The sequence below is a fragment of the Bubalus kerabau genome, chromosome 6, assembly GCF_029407905.1.
Source record: "Bubalus kerabau isolate K-KA32 ecotype Philippines breed swamp buffalo chromosome 6, PCC_UOA_SB_1v2, whole genome shotgun sequence".
Taxonomy (NCBI): domain Eukaryota; kingdom Metazoa; phylum Chordata; class Mammalia; order Artiodactyla; family Bovidae; genus Bubalus; species Bubalus kerabau.
The window spans coordinates 8,974,308-8,990,604 of NC_073629.1; the positions used below are offsets into that span (position 1 = coordinate 8,974,308).

The 16,297-nt window shown below is 48.4% G+C and overlaps 3 protein-coding genes across 11 annotated transcripts in view; 2 read left to right on the forward strand and 1 right to left on the reverse strand.

Moving 5' to 3' along the window:
- Positions 1–16,297, forward strand: part of PFDN2 (prefoldin subunit 2) — a 185,846-nt gene that overhangs the window by 159,744 nt on the left and 9,805 nt on the right. The window contains exon 2 of the mRNA XM_055587350.1: positions 14,838–14,941. Coding sequence (XP_055443325.1) covers positions 14,867–14,941 — 75 coding nt within the window. The 5' untranslated portion in view covers positions 14,838–14,866. The remainder of the gene's footprint in view (positions 1–14,837; positions 14,942–16,297) is intronic.
- DEDD (death effector domain containing) lies at positions 1,036–11,597 on the forward strand. 7 transcript variants are annotated; one of them, XM_055587328.1, is made up of 6 exons: positions 1,070–1,180; positions 2,919–2,951; positions 8,510–8,898; positions 9,099–9,206; positions 9,499–9,645; positions 10,406–11,597. In XM_055587328.1, the coding sequence occupies exons 3-6, from the start codon at positions 8,574–8,576 to the stop codon at positions 10,780–10,782; spliced, it is 957 nt and encodes a 318-aa protein (XP_055443303.1). In that variant the 5' UTR covers positions 1,070–1,180; positions 2,919–2,951; positions 8,510–8,573; the 3' UTR covers positions 10,783–11,597. The 7 variants fall into 7 exon arrangements, with proteins under 7 accessions (XP_055443302.1, XP_055443308.1, XP_055443303.1 ...); XM_055587329.1 differs by lacking the exon at positions 1,070–1,180 and adding an exon at positions 1,245–1,340; XM_055587331.1 differs by lacking the exon at positions 1,070–1,180 and adding an exon at positions 1,469–1,484.
- NIT1 (nitrilase 1) lies at positions 11,838–14,861 on the reverse strand. Of its 3 annotated transcripts, none has more exons than XM_055587324.1 (7): positions 14,706–14,861; positions 14,049–14,147; positions 13,527–13,781; positions 13,313–13,416; positions 12,972–13,105; positions 12,688–12,813; positions 11,838–12,421 (listed from the first exon to the last, which is right to left on the reverse strand). In XM_055587324.1, coding segments are annotated over exons 1-7 (987 nt in total). In that variant the 5' UTR covers positions 14,708–14,861; the 3' UTR covers positions 11,838–12,154. The 3 variants fall into 3 exon arrangements, with proteins under 3 accessions (XP_055443299.1, XP_055443298.1, XP_055443301.1); XM_055587323.1 differs by lacking the exon at positions 14,706–14,861 and adding an exon at positions 14,358–14,696; XM_055587326.1 differs by lacking the exons at positions 12,688–12,813; positions 14,706–14,861 and adding an exon at positions 14,358–14,696.

Here is a 16,297-nt window from a genome sequence, read left to right on the forward strand (position 1 = left end):
TCTCTCCCCCACCTTCCCCGACCTCAAATAATGAAAATGGCATCATTAGTCCCTAGGTGCCTAAGCCAGAACACCGAGAAAAACCTTGGATTCCTCCCTCGGCCTCATATCCGTTTCCGATCATTCCCACCCTCCCCCGCCACCATCTGTACACACCCTTTTACAGGCCAGACCACTGTGATCTCTCTTTGGGGTAAGAGCGTCCTAACCGTTCTTGCGTCTAACTTCGCCCCCTCCAATTCATTCTACCCATTGCTACCCCTGATCTTTTAAAATGCAAATGTATTTGTTTACACCTCTGCTAAGACTCTTTAAAACCTATTCATTATCCTTAGGAAAATAATTTACGTGGCCTTGCGTAAACTGGCCCCTCCCAACCTCACAGAACTCATCTATTTACCCCTCTTTAGCCATACCATACTGCTGGCAGCTCCAGAAGGTACCCAGTCTCCCACCCCCAATTCCCAACAGTCCAGGATTCAGCTCAGGTGACACTTCCTTCAGGAAGCGAGTGCTCAAAAAGCAAATGCTCAAAGAGTGAAATCCGAGAGGGCAACTGACCAGTGATTTCTGTTCCGGACCCAAGTTTACGGAACGTCCGGGTTATCAGGAAGCTCAGGGCAAAGGTCAAACCCAGACCGTGAACCTTCCCCCAAGTTCGTAGGGCAATCGGACCCTCGTAATATTCCGCCCTTCTGCGTCATGGCTGCTAGTCGCAGTCTGTCAGTGGATCTTGAGGTCGACACCAGCCAGCTCGGGTCCCACCAACGTTTCCACACTAGAGAGTGCAACCTCTCACAGGCCTTACTACCGCCCTAAAGCCGTAGAGAAGAAAAACGTGCGTTGCCAGCTTGCCCCAAAGCAAGATGGCTGCCAATCTCTAGTCTCCGGGACCAAAGTGAAGCTATCCACTCCCTGTTTAATGCCGCTGCCAGGCTGCCCTCACCTAGCATGGCTACTCCGGCTCATGCCTCACTATGGTCTCGAAGCCGCCACTAACCGGCCAGGTTCCGGGAGGCGGTGTTCAGGATGCAGCCACCCCCGCCCGCCTCTCCCCTCCCCCACGCCCGCGGTGGCGGCGGCGGCGGCGGCGGCTGGAGCCCGGATGCGGCGCCGTGAGACAGGCCCGGGAGCGCGGCGCGGATGGATCCAACATGGCGGCGCCGAACCTGAGCCGAGAGTGAGGCGGCAGGGCGGCCGGAGTGGGGAGGGGGAGTCGAGCGGGACGGGGCGGGGCCGGGCGGGGCCGCGAAGGGCTCGGGGAAGGAAAGTGGAGGGGGAGGCGGTGGCGACGTCCAGCTTGAGAACCTCAGGAGAGGGAGGTGACGGGACGCTGCGAGGTGGGGGAGGGGAGCGGCCGAGGGGGCGTGCGGGGGAGGTGGCAACTGTGCGGGAAGGCAGGGTCGAGGCGGAGGAGTGGGGCAGGGGAGGGGCGTAAACAAGGGCCGAGGTTGGGCCGGGCTGGGGGTGTTAGAGAGGCCGAGGTGGGGAGTGGGGCTGCGAGCCCGCCGGGCCAAGGGGGCAGGAGCGGGAGGGAGGGGCTGAGGGTGTGAAGGAGAAGGGGGCTTGTGGCAAGTGGTGGGGAGAAGAGCTGGACTCACGTAAGGGCTGTAGTGGGGAGGTGAGAGGTGAAGATTGGGTTTGAGACGTCTGGGGGGAGGTTCTGAAGGTGTTAAATTGGAGGTGGGAGGGGGAAGGGCCTAGGGGAGAATTTGGGTGGAAAAGGAGAAAACGGAGGTTTGGGGACTGGAGAGCGTGTCGGTGTAACGAGGTAATGGAGAAAGTGAGAGACTAAGAGGAAAGTTTGGGAGGAAGGGGAATGGGATGGGAGATAGGACAGTGGAGCTGCACGAATGATAGAGGTTCAGGGGTTTCCCTTTCCCCTGTGGAAAGGAAGAGAGAGCAGAGTTAAGCAGCATCAGTTGCAGCCAATTCTAATTGCCAGGCCTTTTAGCTTTTCCTAGGGTGGAACGGGCAGAAGGGAATGGTCTTGTGGGTTTAGAGAACTGGGGTTGGATGAAGGTTCAGCTGGATTTCCCAAAGCACCCTTGTTTTTCCTGGTTACGAAAAGAAGGGGAAAGGCGGACCCTGATATCGCTGTTGTGTGGAAGGAGTAAAGGACTTTCCTAGTTTTAACTAATTATCAATGTCGGAATGGGGAAACATGCATGCCGTGTTGGACCTCTGTATGCTGAAGTGAAGGCTCTGAAGTCTGAGAAAGGGATCAGAAAACGCAGGATGGCATCTGGGCAGCCGTGCTAATTAAATGAGCGCTTTAGTTTCCAGACTCTTTATTTTGCTGTTTAGTGCTAGGAGGGAGGGTCAGTACCCGTGTATAAAAAAATGTTCCCGGTGAAATGTAGATGTTTGCGTGGATCCTGCCCCAGTGGATTTTTCGTTCTCACTGTGTACTAGGTAAGGGAAAGAGTGAAGACAGAATTTGGAGGATAGTTGCGGTCTCTCAAGTGAAGTGATGAAAAGAAGGTGCCGCCTTTCGCTGTAACCACTTTACTCCTGGTTCATCTAAAGATGAAGTCAGTCTTGATAGTGTAACAAAGTAGGTGGGCCTCACAAGAGAGTGAGGAGTGAGGTGTCAGGATAAGTGGTTTCCCCCCGCAAGTTGTTAAATTTGGGACTTTTTTGCGTAAACCACTGAGACTGGACATTCTCAGAGTTGGTATTGTTTAGTGAATTGGGTAATAGAAGGTTAGGGAAGCCTGGGGACTTTGTTGGAAGTGAGTTCTCCCATTTAGCTTAGAGTGTATCATTACAATTGAAATAGCTTTAGGCTTGTCTGTATATTTTTGCAGCCGAGATTGACTCTTTGGGCCTTTGAGGTGTCAAAGTAAAGCTTGAAAATTGACACTTTCCCCCCTTATTTGTTTTTGTTTTGCTGCTGGCTTTGAACCTTGTGTTAGGAAGAGACCTGGGAAATTAAGTTTCCTGCAGAGGTAAGTCTGGAACTTTTTGTTTGTTTTCAAACAATGAAAGGGAATGGAAATGACATATTGAGGGTTGAGTGCAGTAATAGAGTAGATGACAGGGAAAATGGGTTTTCACTCACCCAACCAAGTACATAAGATTTGTTACAGTCGTCTCTTTAGGTCGCTGGAAACTGATAGGAGGGAAAAGAGAACAGAAATTAGGTGTCTTAGGACCAGCCTCCAGCCCTGTTTTGTTACTGTCTAGTCGTCTTGGTCAGCTCTGAGAGAAACATTTGTAAACATGTGAAATTTTGTACTCTAGCACAGTGTCTCCCAAAGGTTGCCTTGGAGGGTTGCTGAGACACCTGCTGCGGGCCGCTGCGGGCAGGCTTTTCTTCCAGCTTACTCTTTCTCCTAGTTGTTTTGGAAGTTTCATTTTGAAAACATACTTTGTAATGCTGACTTCCAGATATTTGGTTACATTTTCTGGGTCCTACCAGCAAGAAAGCCCTTTCTTTATGTAGTCTTAGTCATTTTTAAGGTTTTTCCATATCCTTTATATTTCAAGTTTTAAGACATCACCCTTTCTCAGATTTTCTCTCTCCAAAGGGCTTGTGAGAGAGTCAGACACCTCCAGTTCTGTTGGGATGAAACTACTGTTGTTTTCATTTTAAGACATCACTCTCTTTAATTTCTTCCACATGACTTCTAAGGGCTTCTGAGAAAATAAAATACCTCAAAAAATACAGATCTCATTCCTGGTTGGAATGAAACTAGACTTTGCTTGGGAGTAGAAACCTAACAGACAACAATTAATCAAGAGGAAGGCCTGTAGATACATAGAGACTGTTGGCCCTTGGCTGGCTTGTGCCTACCTAAAGAAAACAAAAACTCCTACAGTGCCCGGAAATGCAGCAATTCATCAGAATAAAGGACTAGTCTCGGGAACCCCTTAGGGGTGATCTAGATGTTAGGCTCTCAGATAGACCCAAACCAGCCTGCAGGATCAGGACTCTTGTTTACTGAAGTCTCTTGGTGTCTGGCAATATTTCAGGCACCAAGATTCTGAAGTTCTTTCTCATCTTCTATTTGGAGGATGTTCATTCTTCTCACTGCTCTGATACCTTTCATCTAGAATCTCTGTATAATTTCTGGGTAGTTCCCTCGATTCACTGCCACAGTAAGCTGAATATATTTTGGTTTAAGAGGAAGTTGGCCACGTTCTTTGAGTGCTGAAGTTAGATTCTTGGAACCCGCATGTGGATTGCTGAGTGAGTGAACTTGCCATCACAGATGATAATTAAGTGGGGAGGGCTGCCTATTAGCCTGCATGTCAGCCTCCTGACATTTCTCCCAAGGACAAGCATGGCCTTGGGAAACTTCTCCCTCTTGTACATTTTGCTTTATTGCATAAGTGCTGTAAGTCTGCTCAGCAGCCTAACAAGGAAGGGTCTGCTCTTGGTCTCATTTTGGGACTTTAAAGATGGTTGCAAGGTTTCAGTGCAGGGTCCTTTCTGTCTTGCAGAGGATGGCATTTCTCTAATCTTCACAGCAATTTAGATTGAATTAGGTCAGATTATACCTCCTGGGATGGGGTGGAAGGGAGTATAGCCCTGTCCCTGCTGTTCACCTAAATGGCAGCAGCAGGTGATAGAGAAGCCAAAGCTGGAGCAGGATGCAACTCCTTAGTTAAGTTAAATGAGTCTTTGTCTGACTGGCTCTTCTTCTGGAATATTGTTTGCTGGGTTTTGGTTGAAGGGACCAGATGACTTCCTTCCCCGGATAGAAGATGGCAAGTGACAGTGCTATCTCTTCTTTTGACCCTTCATCATGCTCCATCTAGAATAGGATTTCTCATCTTTAGCATTATTGATATTTTGGATCAGATAATTCTTTGTTGTAAGAGGCCGTCCTGTGCTTTATAGGATGTCTGGCATTATCCATTGCATTTACTCATTGCATGCCAGCAGCGCCCCCCATTACCACCCTCACTTCCCACTCCCCAGTCATGACAATCTAAAAAGTCTCTAGACATTGCTGAATGTCCCCTGGTGGGCAAAATTACCTTGATTGAGAACCACTGACCTAGAAGCTCTGATAAGTCCTGTCACTTTGATCCAGCCTAGGATCTACGACTTAACAGTGGCTGTTTCCCCCTCAGATCTAGGGAGGTAACCCTCAGAATTGAGGCCTATTGTAGAATTGCATCCATTGATATATAGTTAGGACCACAGTGCTTTCCTGTATTCTGCTTCATTTTCCAGTGACCAGGTATGTGGGGACAATACTTCCTAATTTCCTGGGGTTTATAGTCAGGACACTTTGCACTAGGGAACTCTGGAGCAGCCTACTTTTCTGATTGGTTGAATGTGAAACCTGCCCATCTGTTTTTTTCTGGGATCCACAGAATAGACAGCTGGCCAAGGGGAACAGGTGGGATAGGAACAAGGCGAAGTTGTAGGGGCTCTAAGGAGGCTCAGTTTTCTCATGTGAGCCTTCTGCTATGAGCAAGAAGTTGTTTTCCTTCAGGCCCCTCTATTTGTAGCCAGTGACTGTAGCAGGGGAAACAAGAGAGGAAGAAACGAGGAAACCCAGTCAGCAGTTGAGTAGCTATATTCCCAGTTGTTTCCCATGCTTTGGGTGGGATGTCTGGTTCTCATAACTAGATATGGGCTGTGTTTCCTGTCCACATTCTGAACCCATGTCACAGGACTAGGTAATTCCAGGTTGGACCTCCCGTTTTCTTAAGGGTGTGAGTCTCTCTGTGCATTCGTCTCAGGATTAAGAGAAGACCAGGTCCTACTTGCTCTTCAGTTTTCTGAGTCCACAGTTGCTTGACTCTTCTGAAGTAGTTTATCATTTTATTCTCCCTTTTAACATAGCCTCAGTTTCTTGGAGTATAAAATGGACAGAACAGCCTGTATTATTGTTGAGTAGGTTGCTATGGTAGTGGTAGTTTTACAGTATGGGGAACGCTAGAGAATATGCATGTTACCTGAGCTGCATGTACTTTTAATGGGGTCCTCTTACTCTTGGACTTACGTGAGTTTATTCTTAACTGGTATTGCTTGTGGAGATCTCTTGGAGGTTCAGTTCAGTTCAACAGCAGGTTGCTCCTAGTATATGCCAAGCCCCGTCCATTGCTCGGCGCTGTAGCTATAAAGATGAATGTGACCTAGTCCCTCTACTTGAGTTGCTTAAGATATGATAGGCGTACAGGTTATTTTAGTACCCTCTGATAAATGGTTTAAGGGAAATATATGTACAGTGTTCCATAGGAGCACGGAAGAGGCCTACTTAACCCCAGCATGGACTGTAGAGAATGAATTTGAAGATGGCATCTGGACTGATTTTTTTTTTTTTTTAGTATTTATTAGTATTTTTTTTAGTATTTATTTATTTCATTTTTGGCTGCGTGGGGTATTAGCTGAGGCACACAGGATTGTCTCTTGTGGCGCATGGGCTTAGTTGCCCTGTGGCATGTAGGATCTTAGTTCTCCATCAGGGATTGAACCTGTGTCCCCAGCTTTGGAAGTCAGATTCTTAACCATGGGACCACCAGGGAAGTCCCTGAACTGATTCTTAAAGGATGAGTAGGAGTTAGCCATCTGAAAAAAGGTGTAATGGGGCATATGGAAAAGAAGGGAAGGGCCATTCAGGCAAAGAGAATAGTCTAAAGATAGTTATGGAGAAATGAGTTGTGTGATATATGTGAACTATAGACAAATGATTAACGTTAGAGAAATAAAAAGTGACAAAGACCTGATCTTGGATGGTTTGGTGTGTTGGGTAAGGAATCTGGAGTGTTCTTATTGGTAAGGAGAGGATTGTGCGTGTGAATTCACTTCAGTCATGTCTGACTCTTTGTAACTCTGTGGACTGTAGCCCACCAGGCTCCTCTGTCCATGGGATTCTCCAGGCAAGAATACTGGAGTGGGCTGCCACGTCCTCCTCCAGGGGATCTTACTGATCCAGAGAGCAAACCCACATCTCTTATGTCTCCTGCATTGGCAGGTGGGTTCTTTACCATTAGCACCACCTGGGAAACTCAAGGAGAGCATTGTGGAGAGGTGTTAAGATGAAAAGTGCTGTGGTCAGTTGTGCATTTTAGATAATCCAGCTGGATGTAGGGGATGGATTTAGACAGATTAAGATTGGTTGTAAGGAGAGCCCTAAAAGAGGCTTCTGCAGTAATCCAGGTGAGAGATTATTGGGACCTGAACCAGCATGGTGGTAATAGGGGGTGGAAAGGTGAGGCAAATTTAATAGAAAGTAGTATCAACAGGAATTTATAATTGTTTGGGTGATTGGAGGTTGTGGTCAGAGGGTGTAGTAGTATTGGGTGGTATTTGGTAGGGCAGTAAATATGAGTGGCTAGAGATGAAAGCTGTTTGACTTGAGGGTTGGTTTTTAGCTGGGTCACTGACATTACCCACAACGATGGAGGAAATGTGTGAATCAAATGCCAAAATACATAATAAATGTAGGACTGTGCTTGGTCATTGAAGGGGGATTGGTAAACGACAACCATGAGGAAAGGTTAGAAAGTGGCATAGATCCAAATGGTGTGTGACCATCAGGAGAGTACAGGTGGCATAGGAGAATTCCACGAATGCTCAGTGTAGGAGCGTAGTGATGTTTGTTGATTTAAATCCATGAGTTTTGGTGCATATTTGATTAACTTTCTCAGCAGTTATTATTCTCCTGGACTTGGTTTGATTGTAGGAGAAATGAGGATAGGTCTGTGAAGGGATGAGTCTGGTTTGCAGAGGCCAAGGATGCTTGTCTCTTTGAAATCTCCTAACCAGTTAGAAAAGTTTTACGGTGATTTTATGTGCATATTCTCACTGGATTCTTAATAACTCTGAGGAGTAGTTTCTTTCCTCCTTGTTTTGTAGATGGGGACACTGAGGCTTTCAAGTTAAGTGACTTACTTAAGGTCACGTAGCTACAGTTTGTTAACAATATGGGCAGAATTAAAACTAGTTCAGACTTTCAGTTTCCTTGCTGTCAGCCCCTAAGTTTATCTGATGCAGCTTCTGTGTTAGAATTTAGAGTGAATTTTCTACTTCTCTTCATTTTGCTTTCATTTAAGGAATGAATTGATTGGGGGCACTGTCAGGGAGAGCACACAGAACCAAAAACAGTATTTTGGAGGCCAGAGGAACAATCGCAACAATGTCTGCTGAATATGTAACACTAAACTTGCAAATTAGTGAGTCTTCCTTAGCAGATGTGACTATCTTTCTCTGGTAAGATGTGAACTTAGGGCACTATCTGCTGAATATAGAGAGCTGTATGCTTTATTTTTTAATAAATATTTTACAGGCACTTCCCTGGCAGTCCAGTGGTTAAGGGTCCATGCTTCCAATGCAAGGGATGTGAGTTCGATCCCTGATCAAGGGACGTAAGATCCTGCATGCTGCACAGTGAGCCAAAAAAAATCAACAACTTTGTAAAAGTTAATAAATGCTTATTAAGCACTACACAGTGCCAGGCATTGTGTTAGGCTCTGAGAATATAGGATCGGCTAAGACTAGTTCCTAACATTGAGTGGTTCACAGGTTCTTTCCTTGTCCTTACAGTACAGTGGGGATTACAGCTGCTGAGCAGGGATTCTGGAAAGCACTGTGTACCTGAGCCCCCAGCATGGAGGGCCTAAAGCGGAGGGCAAGCCAGGTGTGGCCCGAAGAGCACGGTGAGCAGGAGCACGGGCTGTACAGCCTGCACCGCATGTTTGACATCGTGGGCACCCACCTGACACACAGAGACGTGCGTGTTCTTTCCTTCCTCTTTGTTGACGTCATTGATGACCACGAGCGTGGCCTCATCCGAAATGGACGTGACTTCTTACTGGCGCTGGAGCGCCAGGGCCGCTGTGATGAGAGTAACTTCCGCCAGGTGCTGCAGCTGCTGCGCATCATCACTCGCCATGACCTGCTGCCCTACGTCACTCTCAAGCGGAGACGGGCTGGTGAGGGTGCACTTGGGGCTGGGACCCTGGGATCAGGGGAGAGCTGTGGGCGGCCTGGAGTCAGCAGCATAGGCGTCCAGGCAGAAGGAGGCATTGACTCTGGGGAGTCCTGAGAAGGACGTTTCGAGGTGCCTTGGAGGATTGGACTAGGAGAAGGGAAGGGTGTATCTTCTCCTGAGTGAGTCCCTCTCCCCCTACAGTGTGCCCTGATCTTGTAGACAAATACCTGGAGGAGACATCAGTTCGCTATGTGACACCCAGAGCCCTCAGCGACCCAGAACCGAGGCCTCCCCACCCCCCTAAAACAGGTGAGATATTAACTCTCCCTTATTTCCATAATCAAGAAAGAGGACGCTGGACCCATCTTTTTCCAGCCTAAATGAAAGGACACTGTCCTCCCACGTCTGCTCCTCCTCCAAAATCAGATGAGGTGTTAATGCTTCATCTAGGTCCTATAATGGTTCCCATATTGTGTCTGCCTTTCAAGTCCCATTATTGATACTGCTGTAGTGCTGAGTCTGAATGATCCTCCACATTCCAAGTGAATTGTCTCCGTTTCTGCTTTTCCCCTGCTGTGTCTCCCTGTTTCCCTCTGGTCAGTGCCTCCCCACTATCCTGTGGTGTGCTGCCCTGCTTCGGGCCCTCAGATGTGTAGCAAGCGGCCAGCTCGAGGGAGAGCCACACTTGGGAGCCAGCGGAAACGTCGGAAGTCAGTGACACCAGATCCCAAGGAGAAGCAGACATGCGGTGAGGAAGTTCAAGGGTTCTAGAGGCACAGTAGACTGGAGGGGAAATAGAACTGCTGGAATACTGGGCATGCTGAGTTGCTTATAGTCGTGTCTGACTCTTTGCAACCCCACTGGACTGTAGCCCACCAAGCTCCTCTGTCCATGGGATTCTCCAGGCAAGAATCCTGGAGGGTTGCCATTTCCTTCTCCAGGGGATCTTCCCAATCCCTGTCTCTTAACGTCTCCTGCAGTGGCAGGTGGGTTCTTTCCCCCCAGCGCCACCTGGGAAGCCTCGGAACACTAGGCAGCTTAGGCTATTTAGAGCGAGGCTCACTTTGACTGCGGTTGCACAGTGAGGTTGAATGTTACAGTCTCTGGGTGGAGAACTCTGTCTTTGTGGCAGAGTACATGTCAACTCTTTCTAAGTAATAACTAGATGAAAGGGATGCTGTTATGACATCCTTATTGTAGTATGACTCAAGTCATGATAGAATATTAAAGTGAACTTCTGTTAATTAGGAAAATATCTCTTAGAATCAAGGTGCTACTTGTGAGTGATGGAAATAATCTGACCTGGGCATATCCCATTTAAGGGAACCTCTTGAATTGAGGCAAGGATTTCAGAGCTTCATAGAAAAGAACTAGTCCTGGGAAGAGGTAGAGAAGCTGTCAGGTGTTGTTCCCAACTGTGCTACTCTGCTGTTCTTTTCAGCTTTTCAAAACTTGGGTGTAGACTCAGCTCTCACTGCAATCTCTTCTGTGTCTTCTTTTCCCCACAGACATCAGACTGCGGGTTCGGGCTGAATACTGCCAGCATGAGACTGCTCTGCAGGGCAACGTCTTTTCTAACAAGCAGGACCCACTTGAGCGCCAGTTTGAGCGCTTTAACCAGGCCAACACCATCCTCAAGTCCCGGGACCTGGGCTCCATCATCTGTGACATCAAGTTCTCTGAGCTCACCTACCTCGATGCATTCTGGCGCGACTACATCAATGGCTCGTTACTAGAGGCACTTAAAGGTGTCTTTATCACAGACTCCCTCAAGCAGGCTGTGGGCCACGAAGCCATCAAGCTGCTGGTGAATGTGGACGAGGAGGACTATGAGCTGGGCCGACAGAAACTCCTGAGGAACTTGATGCTGCAAGCATTGCCCTGACCTTTTTCCCCTTCTCACTTCTCTGGGGACTTCTCACCGCCCACCTCTGGAGCTTACATACTGTTCTGGGGTTTGTTCTCTACCCTTCCAACCAATCACACCCCTGCCTTTTTTTTTTTTTTAAAGGAAAAGACAAAAGAAAAATGGAAGTGGTGCCCCCCACCCCTCCCTGCACCCATGTGCCTGGCTTCCCTTTGTTCCCCTTTTCCACTTACCCCCTCATGTGTGTCTCTACAGTCACCTTGCCACTGAGCCGTAAGACATGTGTAGGGAGAAGCAAAGTCTATAGGTCATAGTCTTTGTAAGGGATTGAAGTGATCACTGCTTTTGGGTGCATTGAGGGGTTATCAGTACTTCTGGCTTTATGAGGGCTCTTAAACTTTGTCTGAAAAACCAAAGGGCTGTCAGTAGGGAGCTGTGTGGTAGGTGGGACTCTGAAGTGTATTTTGGAAATTAATCACCACCCTTTCCCAAATTATAGAATTTTTAAAAAAGCTGTGGCCCTTTCCACTCTCTCCTGGCCTCTGGTGCTGCTCCTCTCTGCCTCGTTTCCTCCATTCCATGGCTTGAAACCTCTGCCTGGTGTGGCTCCTTCCTTTTCCCTCTCTGTCAAACTCTCTTCAAAGGAATAATAGGTAAGAGGACTAGGTCAGCCTAGTCAGTCCCAACTGTGGTGTGTGCAGACACACACACACACACACACAGGGTGGATGGAGAAGCGGTTGCTGGTTAAAATACACTCCCCCTGAAAAGGGGAAGGGGGAGTGTGACAATTTCTTTCCATGTTCAAGTGAAAATAAATAATGTACCCTGCAGCCCTTTCCCCTTTTGCTTTCTTCTGGCTTGGGCAAAGGGCATCACAGGTGAGAGTGAAGTGATGCGGTAGCAATGCCTTTCTTCCTTGTCTTTCCCCATCCTCTACCCTCACTCCCACTCCCAAGCTTGGGAACGTGGGGCTGGGACATGCACTGAGTGTTGCACTTTTCTTTAGGTAGGGAGGCATGTTGAATAAGCCAGGAGGCCTAGAACTGGAGCCTAGTCCAGCTGGTACAATACCACCTCCCCTTTCAGCTCCCAAAAGAGATATTCAGACACAGACTTTATGATGATTTTTTTTTTTTCAATGCCAGTGCTGCTCAGCCCTCAGCGTAACTTCAGTTTTCATGAAATAAACAGTGACTATATTAAATTCCACCTTTCTGAAACTGAAATCTGAGCTCAGGTGAAAGTTTCTTCTTTTCCAAGAAGCTGAGCCTGTGTTCCATCAAGAGACAAGGTTCTCCAAATGAGGGAAGCTGCGCCTGGGTCCTGCCTACAAGTCACAACACCACCAGCTCACAATGGAGGTCTCAGTGGACAGAAGTCAAAAGTCTTAAGACAGTGGGTGACCCAGATTGCCGTAGAGGTCAGGCCTGCGGTGTTGGAACACAGGCAGTTGTTTGCGCAACTGTTGCAGATAGTTGAGGTCAATTCGGGCAAGGCAAAGGCCTGGTCCTTCAGAGCAGCGGGCCACCACCGTTCCCCAGGGATCTACCACCATGCTGTGGCCATAACTGGCTCTCTTCTCATGGTGGCGGCCACACTGTGCTGCCGCCACTACGTAGCACTGGGTTTCAATGGCACGGGCCCGCAACAACACCTAGGGATGGAGGAGATAGCTGTTCACTTAAGTGCATGTAGCAGCTGGTAGGGAAGTGATAAGCCATGGACATTACAGCCCAATCTATCCATTGTGACCATCCTGATAATTACCTGTGAATGATTTACTACTCTGAGAGGCAACAATCTGGGGAAGTGAATTTTCCCACTAGTTGGGAAGGAGAAAGAAAATCTTTTAACTGGTAGAACCAAGGAAGGAGAATGAAGTAAGAAAGGCCCTTATGTTCCAAAGAAGTATTCTCTTACCTCCCAATGGGCTGGGCCTGTAACAGATCCAAAAGCCGAAGGGTAGGTAAGTATTTCTGCTCCAGCCTGAACCAATGCCAGAGAAAGTTCAGGGAACCGCATGTCATAGCAGATAGCTAGACCAATCTGGAATGAAAACCAGCCTATTTAGCCCCCCTGCCCTTATGTCACAGCATTTGGTCATGACCCTGCTACCCCACTCCTTAGGGCTTTCTGTCCTCTACCACCGCTTTCAAGGATTCGTGTTCCCTTTCCTCTTGTTCCCCTCCTTTCACAGTGCCCACCTTGCCTGCTGGTGTGCTGATAGGAGACTCAAGACTGGGCCCAGGTATGGTAGAGTTGCTTTCACGCATAGGCCCCTGTCCTGGAATCTCTACGTCACACAGATGCGTCTTCCTGTAGGTGGCCACTACTGACCCTAGAGTAAGAGGGAAAAAAAATACATAGTGCTGGTGCCCTAGAAAGCCAGCTTAGATCCTCTCCTCCCAAAGAGGAGATAGCTTATAGACTAGGAACAGAAGTACAAATACCCCCAAAAACCCCTGGCCAAGGAAACAGTTGAGAAAACAGAATTCTGGAGAATCTTAGGTATAATTGCCTGAGGAGGCAGGCTAAAGAGTCTCACCCATGTTGTTCAGAATCACATGACAGTTGTAGATTTTCTGAGTCTGCTCCCAGTCCTGGCCACGCTCATGGAAACCACCCAAGGACAGCCAGAGTCCACATTCCCTGAGGGGGAGGGGACACTGACAACTCTTCTCAAGTTCTACCCTCATATCTGGCAATCCTAGGACATTACTCAAAAAGAAACTACCTCTCCCTCCCCCTTTCCTTGATACCTGGCAAGCTGGGTATATTCTTCCAAAAGGTTCCCACTCAGTGGCTCAGACAGGCGGCGTGTCTCTTCAGGGTTCCGTGCAATGAAGTCAAATGCCTCAGGCAGGAAAGCCAGGCAAGCGCCCAGTCTGGCAGCCTCCCGAATCAGCTCAGCACATGTTTTAAAGTTCTGCTCCTTGTCTGGGGTCGATGTTACCTGGCACACAGCCACCAGGGGCAGTTCCCAGGAAGAGGATGAGGCGGCCATGGTTCTGAGTCTGTAAATGGCATAGGCAAGCCTCAGAGTGACTAGCATGGGGAAACCTAAGTTTAAGGATAAGAGGCTAAAATAGGGAGACAGGAAAGCTGGGCTTTCCTTTAGTTTTACTCATAAAGGGCACAATGACCCATGGCATAATGACCCACTAATCAAATATTTCTGTGGATGGTTGATGCCCCAGTGTTTCCCACCATCCATACATTTAACAAACATTTACTGAGTATCTATTATGTGCCAGGCAACTGAGCACAGCAAAACAGGTTACCTGGGTGGAGCACAAAGTACTGAAAATCGAGGTATCCGGAGTCCAGGACACGAAAGAAGGGACAGGAGTTGGTGAGGAGGCCTGATGATGAAGCCCAGCCTGAAGAAAGTGAGAAATCAGGACACCAACCCTTCTCTCAAGCAATAAATTTCTAAGATCCCCTGACTTCTCTCTTCATACTGTGAGGCTGAATCAGGACCCTCCCTGTAAAACCTCCCAAATCGTCAAAACATTCTTTATCATAGGTAATTATGGGCTACCGGAAGAGATCATAAAGTGGGAAGATGGAGGAAAGGCCTTTGATCTCACATTAAATTAAAGCCTTTTTCCTCAGACAAATATTTCCGCAGTTCAAAAGCCATCTCCGAGATACTTCTTGGTCTTCCCAGCTTCTCTCCCTGATTGTGCAGCACAGTCAGTTTTATTGACGCAAGGCATATTTCCCCACCAGAATCTCTGAGGGGAAGTTCACCCTCCCTCGTTTCTCACCACCCAGTGGTGGGCAGGGGGCCACTGGCACCCAGATCTCAACCAGCGCCCCTCTCTCCAGTTAACCCTTTCTTTCCCGCGCCTCCCAGGGGCAGCGTCTCTGCTGCACAAGTGAAAGCACCACAGGTGGAATTCATCGGGGTGGGCGGGATAGGTAGTAGGTCCTACATTAAGATATGGCCAAAATCATCCGCGGGAACCGAACAAAACTGCGGCCGGGAGGTGGAGGTGCCGGTGCCAGGGGCGAGTGGGCGGTAACTCCGAGACCGGACGTGACGCAGGGCAGGGGGGCTGAGCCACGAAGGCCGGAAGCCTAGCAGGCGGTGAAGATGGCGGAGAATGGCGGTCGCGCCGGCAAGAGCAGCGGGAGCGGCACGGGGAAGGGGGCGGTGTCCGCAGAGCAGGTGAGGACCAGGGAACGTGCAGTAGGGCAAGCTGGCTGGGTCCAGAGTCGTCGTGAGAGGAGGGGGGGAAGCCTGTGGCTGTGCAGACCTTTACTCCAGTCCCGCATTTGCGTGGCCATCCAGAGAGAGGAGGGTCCTTCGAGAAGCTAGCCGAGCCCCCGGGGAGAGAGTAGGCGGATTGGTAGGTGAGAGCCACGCCCCCTCGGAGGGTTGGGTGAGCTAGGAGAGGGGGAAGCAGGGGCTGGGAGGATGCGCAGGTCTGAGGAAAAATGGGTGGCCACTTTCCCCACTTTTCCTCCGCACCTTCGAACAGGATATGGCTAGGTGAGGCAGGTCATGGCGAGTCCTAGGGGATTAGTCGACGAACGGCTCCTGTAGTCTGTTACTTGACCCTGAAGCCACGCTGAAAATCGTCGTCACTGCAGAGCCACGTGACTCACATACTCGAACAGTCTAGTGCTTGATACTGTTTTGAGAGTCATTACTAGATTGAATTTAGACACCAGAAATCCTTTACTAAAAATTCGAGCATGCATTTCTCCCAGTGCCTAGCACCGGGAGAACGTTTGACAAGTTACTCAGAAGGCCGTTTGTGGCCTAGGAACCGTGGTTTGCTGATAGTGGGGCTAGTGTTTGTTACGGGTGGGAAGAAATCCGTGTAAATAGGAAAACGTAATTAAAACAATAGCTCTTTTAATTATAGGTTTGTCTATCAGTTATTTGTTGAACAGTTACTATAGGCAGAGGTATTCTGCATAAAGATTTTTAAAACTGACTCCGGCAATCAAAGAGCTTTTAGTCCGGTGAGAAAAATAAGACATACACAAAATGCTAATGTGAGGCAGAAGTGTATGTATGAGAGATATGAAGTGTTATGGAATTTTCGGGGAGGGGAGAAGAGTTTTTAGACAACGTATACAAAGTGTTTTGCACAGTGATATAAAACAAAATATACTACTGTGTGCTTCAGTTCAGTTCAGTCGCTCAGTCGTGTGACTCTTTGCGACCTCATGGACTGCAGCACGCCAGGCCTCCCTGTCCATTACCAACTCCCGGAGTTTACTCAGACTCCTGTCCATTGAGTCGGTGATGCCATCCAGCCATCTCATTCTCTGTCGTCCCCTTCTCCTCCTGCCTTCAATCTTTCCCAGCATCAGGGTCTTTTCAAATGAGTCAGCTCTTCGCATCAGGTGGCCAAAGTACCTGATGTGCATAATAAATGTTAATTATTTTGTTTTGTAAAAAAGATAATCTTTCAGCTCAGTCCTAAAGGATGAGAGAAGTTAGTCAAGCAAAGAAGGAACTGGAGGATTTTCTGGGTAGAGGGAATAATGTGTTTAAAAACACTGTGGCAGT

Bases quoted from the DNA above. Each gene is read 5' to 3' on its own strand.
- DEDD (XM_055587327.1), top strand. From the start codon at position 8,574: ATGGAGGGCCTAAAGCGGAGGGCAAGCCAGGTGTGGCCCGAAGAGCAC. The intron at 8,899-9,098 runs GTGAGGGTGCAC...CTCCCCCTACAG, and splicing joins TCTCAAGCGGAGACGGGCTG to TGTGCCCTGATCTTGTAGAC. The intron at 9,207-9,498 runs GTGAGATATTAA...CCCTCTGGTCAG, and splicing joins TCCCCACCCCCCTAAAACAG to TGCCTCCCCACTATCCTGTG.
- NIT1 (XM_055587323.1), bottom strand. From the start codon at position 14,410: ATGGCTTTTGAACTGCGGAAATATTTGTCTGAGGAAAAAGGCTTTAAT. The intron at 14,148-14,357 runs GTGAGATCAAAG...CACTTTCTTCAG, and splicing joins GAAAAAGGCTTTAATTTAAT to GCTGGGCTTCATCATCAGGC. The intron at 13,782-14,048 runs GTAACCTGTTTT...TGCCATTTACAG, and splicing joins GTACTTTGTGCTCCACCCAG to ACTCAGAACCATGGCCGCCT.